General features: G+C 34.9%; 1 protein-coding gene across 1 annotated transcript in view; it reads left to right on the plus strand.

The window, feature by feature from the left end:
* Nucleotides 1-12,220, plus strand: part of LOC132550049 (serine/threonine-protein kinase tricornered-like) — a 69,427-nt gene that overhangs the window by 21,425 nt on the left and 35,782 nt on the right. Inside the window, exon 3 of the mRNA XM_060214048.1 lies at nucleotides 2,329-2,380. Coding sequence (XP_060070031.1) covers nucleotides 2,329-2,380 — 52 coding nt within the window. The remainder of the gene's footprint in view (nucleotides 1-2,328; nucleotides 2,381-12,220) is intronic.

Here is a 12,220-nt window from a genome sequence, read left to right on the forward strand (position 1 = left end):
ATGTTTGCTTTTTTTGAGGGTGTATAATTCTAAACAGTAGTCTATCACATAGTCTTTAAATCATAATATTATAGACATGGACTGGTCAGCTCTGACTGAGGTTTAGTCTGGTCAGACAGTTGTTGACCTATTTAAGTACTAACCAATATACAAATAATACTGTCTACAGACCACAGTACAAACACACCGCAATGTGAAGGGTTTACTGAAGGCACTGTTTTGTTGGTGGATTTATTAACCATTATATACAACTTAGACTGTTATTCAGGATCATTCGGTTACAATTGACTCCAGTCAACTGTGTATAGCGTTTATCTGTGAAAAAAGATAAACTCGTAAATTTTACAGATCATTTTATTGCTTTTGATAATACTGCAAATAACTTGTGTACAATAACTTCACTTTTCTAAAGTGGTGTCACTTGTCACAAATTTGTGACTCTCTATAAGTTCAATTTGCAGTTCTATACCCAAGGCATACAATCTAAACTTCAAAGTGTACTGCAGATCTCGCTTGATTTTAAATATTCTAAGACTCTTCCTGTGTCTTAATCAGTACATTTTTTCAAGTCTTGTTGCTTTTGAAATTCAAATGTTAGTAGTTGTTAATGTGTAGTGCACATGCAATTGAAAAAGAAATAAATTTCTGGCTTCTTTAAAGTTTCATACCTTTCTTGGAATGAATAATACTTGATAATCTATCCTTGTTCTGGCAATTTAGCTGAGCAGGATAATGATAACAAGTGTCTACAGCAAAGTCATGGTTTTGTCATTTCACACATCTGTCTATAATGGTTCCTTATTTTTATATGTGAAGATAGCTGCTATTTCTGTCTATTGGTTATTTGGTTTGTGATTTTTTGTTCAAACTTTGTCTGAATTTGATGCAATAGTTTCATTCATATCACAAAATTTGATGATGGCCTTTTAATTAATTTGTAGAATTTTTGTTTGAATAAAATTTTTTTTTGTTAGTTTGAAATGTGATATTTTGTTTTTGCTTTTTCAATTTTGATTGCTTTGTGCAGATATTCTGTTGATTTAGTTTCCATGGTTTTATTTAGCTGCTTTATTTACGTTCTGTTCTATCGATTGTTTTTATAGCGGCTATATATAGTCTGTTCTGATGGGTATATCCACAATCTGAGGGGTTATGATTCTAGTTTGTAAGTCTTCAAAAGTGACTTTTGTTTTATTTGAGAAGTTTGTCATGTATTCAGTAATGAATGTCTATACCTGAAAGGATTAGTCCACCTGATACCATCAGGTGTTGGGAGACAGCTTTGGAGAAAAAATTCTGGGGTTATATACTGTCAGCCAGTTAGAATGGATCATTATAACATATCAAAAGAACCAACAAGTTTTGAATTGCCTGTTTGCCATTGAAAGTACCTGCAAGTGCAGCAAAACTCAGATGTATTTGTCAGTGCGTGTTCATGTAACATGGACTGAATTTATTGGAAGGAAAGTCAATATTAAAGATAAAAGATGATAAATTGTGTTGTTCTAAAGATCCTTGTAAAACTGAAGAAATATCTAATTTCATTTTGTCTGATAAGCTTAGTTTTGTAAGTGTTCTTCCCTTTGAAAAAAGAAAAAAAACTCCAAAAAACAAAATCTGTCCATGATCTTTTAACTACACGTAGGAACATGACATAAAATTCTATAGGTTTTCTTCATGGACAAATACAAAAGCTATTTATAGTTAACTCTGTCGATGATGTCTCACTCTGTTTTTTACATAACAGTTCATCAGTGTCACCTAGATCTTCCGATTTCAAATTTAAATTTCCTACAAATTGTAGTACGGTTTGACGGCTTGCATGTGTGTCGGTGTTTTCCATTCACTGACTAATGTATAAATGTACATGCATGTGGTCTTAAATGTACATGATACTGTATTATCTTCCATTTCAATTTTGTAAGTAAAGAAACTCTTCTTCAAAATTCTATTATTTGTGAAGAGATACACAATGTCCAACTTAGTATAACCCAATCCAGCATAATTAAAGCAAAATACCTCAGGGGGAAAGGACATAACTCAAACATCGACTGAAGGTTGTGGGTGGGCTTATTAGAGAACTGCTGAATGGTCTTATTATAAGATAAATACAGTATGTTTGTAAAAGGAAACCTATTACAATTACTAGAAGTAAAGGTTTTGATAAAACAAGACTATTTTCGTTTTGTGGAAGTCTTGTTTTCATCCCAACAAAATATTTGAGGAAGATTTCTGTCAAAATGTACTCATTGGGTGCATCCATTTCTGTTAACCATTATTGTGATTGTCAAAGGAAAATTTATTTATGTTTGTCATTTCTATTTGTAGGTATCGACTCCTTGAACAATCCATGGAAAAGGAGGGACTATCTGATGAACAGGTATGTTTTTATATCAAATACACCTATGATTTCAAAATATCACATACAGGTTTCTGTCAGCTCAACACATTCAGCAGAAATATCTGTTTGTTTCATTCATTCTCTCTGTACATCTCTCTCCAGTTCTTTCTTGACAGTACAATACTTACCTACCCCACCTCCCTTAAAAGTACAGGATTTCACTCTTTCTTACTTGCCTTAGAGGAGGTTCCTTCCCCACCTCCCTTCTCCATTTTTAAAGGTCAAAAAAGGAAAAAAGATGAACAAATTTACTTCCTGGAAACTGAAATGGGACTATTTTAGGCTAAATGTAACAAAGTTATTCCAGTTTATATCCTTTCTGAACTCCTCCTTTCCTTCTTCCCTCCCTGCTCTTTTTAGTCCTGCCATATATTTCTCTGCCTTTCATCCCTCTAATACCCATTCTCCTGCCCTTCCATTCATCTGAACCTCTGGAAAAATCATTTATAAAGTACAAGCCACTAATTTTTGCCTTTGCCCCATTGATGCCCTTCTTGAACTTGCACTTTACAAAGCATAGGAACCTTGATCATTAGAATGTGATTTTAAATCTTCGGGTTAGCAGTATGTCTCCATCACACAAGTCTGTGTGTAGGATGTTGTCTCTGTATCAGAACTCTGAGACACTAAAACGACTTGTACCATTAAGGTTATTGGCAGTGGCTGCAGGTCTTAAGGCCCGGGTCACCGCAACCAATGATAAAAAACTTCAAATTGATAGAGGTTCATTATGCTACAAAACAACGTGATTGAGACAGGGAGTTCTGAAGCAATAAAGATTCCGTGAGTCTGCTTCAATAATAAAAAACCCTGCAGATCTCTTGTAGCTCACTTGATGATGAAATAAAAAAAATATTAACATAACCAGCAGATATTGAGGTCTTATCTTTTAGGAAATGAGATGGAATGATGTTGTGTGAGACTACCAGAGAGATTTGAATTCATCAGATGCATACAACCTGACACTGTCAGAAGAAATTTACGAGCTAGTGACATCATAGGTTACATAACTTGAATGATTAACAAAGCATTATACACCAAATGTTGTATGAAGTGGGCTTGGGGTCATTTCACAATCACAAACAAAAATACGAATCCAGTAGATAGGACTGTAAGGAAATCTTCATTCATCTAGTTGTTAACCTGTGCATGCACACATTCTGTCTGTGCCCTAGGGCTTTGTTAACAAATCATATGTTGACGAAAATGTTTGCTCATCTTGTCAATACTTTGTAGCTGCACATAGTAGGTAAACATGCTTACATAATTATTTTTCTTTTGTGATTCACTGTGAAGTGTTAATTTTGATTGATTTTGCTGCATTCAGCAATTTTGAATGCAAGTGTTAGTAATGATTGACAGACCTTGACACTGAGGTAGTCCTTGGGTTTTAATGGTAGTTGATGGGCCATGATTAGCACCAAGCTCACCTCCTTTGGGTGTTACTTGGTGTACTACTGTGTGTGTAGTCATTGGCCACAGCTGTTGACAACTGTTTACCGTTTATGTGCAGTTTCCAGATCTGTGTTAAGACAATGGTACTTAATGAGTGATAACATTCTATGATGGGTCCTATTTGATTGCACCTATCTGTATCGTTTATTTCTTTGTTATGGTCTTTCTGGCTTTTGTCTATCATATAACATCCCAAATGTTTTAACAGAAAGACAGTGATAGAGGGCTTTTCATGGGACAATGGGGTCCGATTAAAACCTGCATGGTAAAGCCAATATGAACCAAGCTTTTCATACACATGTACAGTAGACTTAGAATTTTGTAAATTGCATTTGTGAATGATTTTCTGTTATGTTTTAATTTTTTCTTCAGAAATCTAAATTATGAGGATTTCGAAGAAGGCACTTTATCATATTGGTCATGTTTTTGCCTTCCAGTTTAAACCTTGATGCTACTCATTGTGATATTTTGCGTGAAGGCAATTTGCAGTTTATCATTACAAATGGATACCAGCATAATTAGGAAGTAATCTTGCAAAAGATTAAGATTCTTTTGAAGGAATGCAAGGAGAAATATGAGTCTTGATGATCAGGCAATATTAGAACACAAATGCAAAAAAACTGAAAGTAGATGAGGAAGGTTCAGTTCTGTCCATACTAAGTTGCATCTTACAATACAGATATGCCAATCTTCTCTAGTGTGACATAATATCATTTTATTATTGGATAGAAAGATATTGTTTATTTAGTGGTAGAATACTGATATGTTATGGATTTATTGACTTCCTGGTTCACAGTGTGTGTTGTCTGAGTAACATGGATGTAGATAATTAAGTAAAAAACTTTTTAACCAAAAGGCAGTCTTCTTCTTGGTGCCTGTAAATGTAGGTGATGTTATGTCTTGACATAATCAGATATCCACTTAATATTGTCAGTCAGAACTGATGGATGAATGTAGGGTCTAATTAATATTAATGACGACTTCTGTGGTTTTGCATGGTCATCCTTGGTCATTTGTCTTTGGTCAGTAAGTACTGGTAGTGACCACACACAAAGACAGCCCTAGGACACCTTGTGTAATGCTTCACACTTCCCAATACACTAGCAGAGTCAGCTGGTATCCTGTGTTGACATTCAATCAGTCACCCATCCAGAAAACAATGGTGAAGAGTCCTGTGGGCAATATATTTGGTGAAATAATGATCCATACATCATTGTTATGTGGTGTGGAAGATGATAGTATGTTTATTGGTTGTACAGGTGCAGTCTTGACCAAGGCTTAGGGTTTTATAGCTAAGTGTATTGAAACATTGGAAAGAAGTAGTTATTGAAAACTTAGCATGGACTCTTCACAATATACAGACAGATAAAAAACATCTACTTTACAAACGCATAATGAGAAATCAAATTAATATCTGTTGACAAGCCAGATCTTCTCCAATCATTCAGAATATGTAATATGTCGGATGCTATATTCAAGTTATTCTATAGGTATATTTAACCTCATCTTATGATGGTTTCCATGTATTAGATAAGTAATTCATGGTCATCTTGATTCCACACCTAAACTGGATATGTCTGAGGTTTTCATTGTGAATGAAATGCAGCCTTGTGAAAAATGTTCTGTCAGCAATAATTGTGCAGTATTTCAGGAGTTGATAGGTCAGGAGAGTTGACCCTAAGTCAACCCAAGTGAGCAGCAGCAGTCACTCTGTCACTATGTGAATTGACAGGACAGTTGACCCTAAGTCAACCCAAGTTAGCAACAGCAGTTAATATGTCACTATGTTGGTTGATAGGACAGGACAGTTGACCCTAAGTCAACCACAGTTAGCAACAATATCAATGAAAGTCATCGGGTAAACTCAAGTAGCGTTCCTGGACGTTTATTTATTAACCCAGAATGAAACAAAAAGGGATGACTTAATTATGGAGCTTGTACATACATTTGGTTTATCTGGTTAGTTAGAGGTGGGCTTGTTATGGAGCTTGTACATACATTTGGTTAATCTGGTTAGTTAGAGGTGGGCTTGTTATGGAGCTTGTACATACATTTGGTTAATCTGGTTAGTTAGAGGTGGGCTTGTTATGAGGTTTGTACATACATTTGGTTAATCTGGTTAGTTAGAGGTGGGCTTGTTATGGAGCTTGTACATACATTTGGTTAATCTGGTTAGTTAGAGGTGGGCTTGTTATGAGGTTTGTACATACATTTGGTTAATCTGGTTAGTTAGAGGTGGGCTTGTTATGAGGTTTGTACATATCTTTAATTTAAGCCAGTTAGTTAGAGGTGGGCTTGTTATGGAGCTTGTACATACATTTGGTTAATCTGGTTAGTTAGAGGTGGGCTTGTTATGGAGCTTGTACATACATTTGGTTAATCTGGTTAGTTAGAGGTGGGCTTGTTATGGAGCTTGTACATACATTTGGTTAATCTGGTTAGTTAGAGGTGGGCTTGTTATGGAGCTTGTACATACATTTGGTTAATCTGGTTAGTTAGAGGTGGGCTTGTTATGGAGATTGTACATACATTTGGTTAATCTGGTTAGTTAGAGGTGGGCTTGTTAGGCTTGTTATGGAGCTTGTACATACATTTGGTTAATCTGGTTAGTTAGAGGTGGGCTTGTTATGCAGCTTGTACATACATTTGGTTAATCTGGTTAGTTAGAGGTGGGCTTGTTATGGAGCTTATACATACATTTGGTTAATCTGGTTAGTTAGAGGTGGGCTTGTTATGCAGCTTGTACATATGTTTCGTTTATCTGGTTAGTTATAGGTATGCTTGTTATGAAGTTTGTACATACATGTTTGGTTAATCTAGTTAGTTAAAGGTGGGCTTGTTATGGAGCTTGTACATACTGGTAGATTTGATATAATGTGGTCAGCAAGAAAGGGACTTCTTTTAGGTCATGTATATACTAGGAAAGTATGGTTGGTGGAATGCATATCTACTGTTTAATATGGTAGAACAAGGGGTGTACTAATCAGGAAACAGGTACAATATGGGAGCCAGTGGATTTCACTTATCAGTCTTAACCAAGTTATTACAGCTGTTAATGTAAACTGTTGATCCAAATAAAAAATGTGAGGACATCTTTTTATTATATTCAGAAACAAAAGTTTGGTGTATCTACCACACCTGTTGTATCCTTGTAGACTGGACCATCCTGCTGATAAGTGAGTCCAACTAGTGACATTTAGGGAGGACAAGTTCTGTAACCAAAACTTAATAGGACTGATTACAGTGATTTATGATCAACAACAGACTGTTGGTTTTATCCTGTAGGGTGTTTATGGTTTGTGTACTTACAATAGCTTGGGGAGATTGTTTTCTTCACTTTTGTTTACAATACAGGTGTAACCCAATAAACAATATAATGCCAAAGGTGTTTTTCAATTTTGTTCATGGTTTTGTTATTAGTGTATGAGATCAGCCCAGCATAAACTACAGATTAGGTGTGTAGTATACTGATAATACAAGGTGTCTGTGTAATATCTGTCAGACAGCAAATGTCAGACAAGTGTCTTTCCTTATTAAACAATTAAGCAGTTATGACATTTAATCTTCTGTTTGGTGGAATTCTATGTAATGCAGGACAAGGAAACTACACAATATTGTTGCATTAAAGCGCACTTTCATGACCTTGATTTGACCTTACCAAGATCTTGACAGTAGAACTGAAGTGGTAGCAATAACTGTTATATAGTAATTACTTGCTCTCTATAATTAATTTGTTTTTACAGACTTACCTAACTGGTTTAAGACATTACCAATTGCTCTTAGAGAATCTTAGCATTTTGATAGATACAGAATGGTAACAAAAATATTGTGTGGAAGAAATTATATTTATTGATCTAGAGTCTGAAATGTTGAAAGTTTGGTTAATTTTATTATGGTACATTATCAAGGAAAACCTGTGAGTGTGGAAAGTTGAAAATTTTAAAGCTCCATGTATTGTATGTTGTCTTGTTTGCTAGTCAAACATCTGTGTCAGGTGCTTCTAGTGTCTTTATTGCATTACAAGTATGTTGAATTACAGAGGTTAAAAACTAATTCCAGTTGCAAAGTTGTGCATGATGTCGACATTTAAATGCATTGCTGGAGTTTTTTCCCTTGGAACTATTCCACATGTAACAGTTATTTTAGGAAAATATTTATTGTCCCTGTCTTGGGACGAAAGCTTCTTGTAGTCTTTATAGGTTTTTACTATTTTGAAGGTTCTTTGATCTGCAGTTTCACTCTGATGGACTGTTACTTTTAGGAGTTGAGAATTAAGTGAGTTTGGCATGCAGTGTGGGCAGATCTAAAGAAGGATATTGGGCTATCTTATTAGGGTTTTTCAACAATAGGTCAAAACCATATGGAAAGTGACCTAGATAGTCAGGAAAGCTTTGTTAGTTTTCTTGTTATTTGTACCAGAAAGGGAGTTTTATTTCTTGTAAATGACAAAAATGAATCATACAGTTGCAAGCATCATCAGCATTAACAATATTTGACAAAAGCTGCAGTCAAAAATTTACTCTCAAATTATTTGCTCAGTGGATACGTGTGTTGATATTAAACATTGGAGTTCTGGGTCAGCATGATTACTATTGACTCAGGCTAAGCAGAGAATTCTGAAGATGAACTGCAAAATTCTTTGTAAAAAGGGGGAAAAAATTCACAAAAGTGACTCTTAATACAATGTTTCTGGTTTGCACAATGTTTTGATAAGTACCCAAATTTGCTCAACATTCTGTGTAGAGCAGATGTATGTCCTTGTCTATTTATAGAAGATGGCCTGGCCTGGATTATTTTGTAATGTAAAGTTACTTGTGGCAGTGGTTTGAGGTGAGTGATTGTTCATTAATTAATTAGCTACAGGCTAGGTTATGTGTACGTGTTGTTGGGCTGGTGTAACATGTGTAGGAAACCATCTGGGTATACCTTAGACTACCAGACAAAGAAATGAAATACAGAAATGCATTACATTTTGAAGCAATATTTCCAGGTGTGTGTACATATATCAAAAGCTGATATAAGCACTGTAATTAGATATCTTTCTCTAGTGTGTTCCAAAAGTTTCTTAACTCATTGCTAATGAATAGGGCAATCCTGTTCTGATACTTATGTTCAGTTGAAAAGTTAAGAATGAAAGTCTAGCAAAAGTTAATAAATCTATTCAGTGTAGACAGAGCACTCAGGGTATTCACCTGAGCAGGAACTCCCAGAGTTATCCAGTATTGTACCTGTGGAGAGAGATTAGGGAGTTACTAGCATAGATACTGCTGATGGTAATTTGGTATTCTCTCCTGGACTGCTGTGCACATAGATCATAACCCTGTATACATTTACTATATGTACATCTAGACACACCTATGACATGCTATTGAAGTAGATAAATACCTAAGTTTAATGTCATGACTCCCTTGTAAACGAGATTTGGTATGCCACCTTTCTTCAGGGTCTTCTTGGCAATAGAGATGGTTTCTGATTTCAGCTGATGTATGTTCTGGTTTGTGTACCTGGCATGTTTACCCAATATAATTAAGAATAGTTAGTATACATTCGTGACTTTTCCTTACATATAATTACAATTCTTTCAGACATACCTTGACATTGATAGTCATACAAATAAACCATTTAGACCACCCGTTGTGTTTCAGTAGAAAGCATCTTGGCCTTCAGTATTGTTCATGATATGAAGACCTTGATCTTCTGTTGTGATCCTGTAAGTCCGACCTTGACCTGCTGTGTTACTGCCAACAGGTTGATTTTTAGTGTCTTGTGAAGAAAACCTTGACCTTCACTTTTATTCCTATCAATAAAAACTTGACATTCTGTTGTTTACTTGTGAAAAAACCAGTTCTTCTATCATGTTTTTGTCAAAAGACCTTGACTATCTGTTGTGTCCCCGTCAACATGACCCTGACCTTTTGTTTAGTTTTCAAAAAGACCTTGACCTTCTCTTGTAATCCTGTCAACAAAACCTCTGATGTGCTGTGTTACTGTAAATAACCTTTTACCATTATGACTTCCTGAACCTACCATTCTTGACCTCTGATGTGTTGTGTTACTGTAAATAACCTTTTACCATTATGACTTCCTGAACCTACCATTCTTGACCTCTGGTGTATTGGACAGGTGCTCTTCACACCCTGATTTCTCCCTACTATTTAATGTTATAAAACCATGTTGCTACTATCAGTTGAAATTTTCTTGAATTTGACTCTTTATGTCAAATTTGATGTGGTCACACCTATTGGATAATGCGTAAATTCTTTAGATTGCTACATATTTATGTAAATTTAGATTCTGTATTAAGAGTTATCATACAACAGGAGAATTATGTTAATATGATTGTGTTAATTTTTGTTTTGAAATGAATATCAGAAGAGTATTTTGCACTCTGATGTAGCCTTGTAGAAATATTACTAATATCTCAGATATTAGAAAACAAATGAAAAATGTAAAAAGAACTTAAGACTGTATTTATCCTGAAATAAGCCCAGTGGCAAAGACTTACTGCCAAACTTTTTGAAATTGGAAAAATAAAAGATTGACAAATTTTGTAATTGCTTTCAGCATACAAAACTTTGACAATTTGACCCATTCTTGATTGAACATAGAAAAAAAATCATCCACTTTTGATTGAATTGATTGCTGTCCAAACACCAGACCATGACTGGTACTCCGAGACATTTATTGTATCAGGCTCAATGCATCCCCAATATAAAGTTGCCAAAAACTGAGTTCCAATGACCGATACAACTGACCTGGAGTCTACTGTTACATTTGATGGTGCCGGGTAGACAGTGGTTGTGACTATACATAGATGTCAACCTTCAGCTCACAGCCAAGCTCAATATCATCTTTTGTCCAAACTTGGCATTCCTTCATCTCAGAACCATAAATATATCCACAATCAGCCTGTGTATATTTTTTCAGGTATATTAATTTCCCAAGAATGCTGAGTTGCAGTTTATACAAGAACATTGTGTAAATTATCCTGAATTGATATGGAGTGAATCAATTCTGGTCAGTGAACATTCACTTCCATTATCATGTTGTACTCCGACAGGCTACTACTCAGGCGAAGAAAAAAAAAAGCATGTCATTGTTTGAATGGTTATGTTGGCACAAACACTTCATTAGAAACAAGCTTGATTATGTGTCTGTAATTCATATGCATGAGAGGCTGTTCAGTGTCAGAGAAAATCATCAGGTTTTATTTCTGGTGTTTTCAATGATGCAGCACTTGGAGAACATTATTTAATTGTTGTAACACATTTATAACCTTATAGGATGATGGATGGCTTTGTGTTTATTATAGCTGATCAGCAGGATCATTAGAATAGTGGGTAATCATTAGTCATAAACCTATGATGACACAATACCCAGTAGGTATTAGATACTATAACATCTAGTTAGAACATATAAACTGATAATAGTCTCTGATATAGCTATATATAGAGGTTCATTGTTACAATAAGGACTGGAAATGAGAAGGTAACATTGTTGTAAAAAGATGTGGACAACTCCTGTTTTTTTGCTTTAATGAAAGGTTTGAATGGATTATTTGATAACTCATACAGTATGACTCATGGTTGTAACTGGGATGTGGAAATATGGACGTGTCTGTTGGGGTCACTTTAATAAAGAATTAAAATTGTTGCTTCTATGATGAGAATTTTGACATATAGCCGTAACTATGGTGAAAGAGTACAAGTTGTTGCTTTAACCATTGTGAAGAATAACTAATTACTGTAACCATGGTGAAGAGAATCAGTAATTGTTATGACCGTTGTGAAGAGTGTGACTTATTGCATGGTGAAGGTTATAAATTATCACTGTAACCGTGGTTAAGATAATAGGTTATCATTGTAACCATGGTGAAGATAATAGGTTATCACTGTAACCATGGTGAAGATATTAAGTTATCACTGTAACCATGGTGAAGGTTATAAATTATCACTGTAACCATGGTGAAGATAATAAGTTATCACTGTAACTATGGTGAAGATAATAAGTTATCACTGTAACCATGGTGACGATGATAATTAATCACTATATCTTAGGTGAAGAATTTGAACTAAATGAAAGTTATCAATAATTGCTGTAACCATGGTGAAGATGATAATTAATCACTATATCTTAGGTGAAGAATTTGAACTAAATGAAAGTTATCAATAATTGCTGTAACCAATGTCGGAAGCTATTCTAGATCTGTACTATTGAGATAAAATGTGTTAGTTGCTACTTGATCATAAGGTAGATAGTTTAAGAGATGCAGGCAGGTGTTGCATTTACAGGCTGTGTGTACATTAGTGTTTGTTTGGTAAAAGTACAAATCTTTATGGAATGCAATTGTAAGTTGAAATTATA

The sequence above is a fragment of the Ylistrum balloti genome, unplaced genomic scaffold (genome assembly GCF_031769215.1).
Source record: "Ylistrum balloti isolate Yb309-2 unplaced genomic scaffold, AGI_CSIRO_Ybal_v1 Utg370102, whole genome shotgun sequence".
Lineage (NCBI taxonomy): Eukaryota > Metazoa > Mollusca > Bivalvia > Pectinida > Pectinidae > Ylistrum > Ylistrum balloti.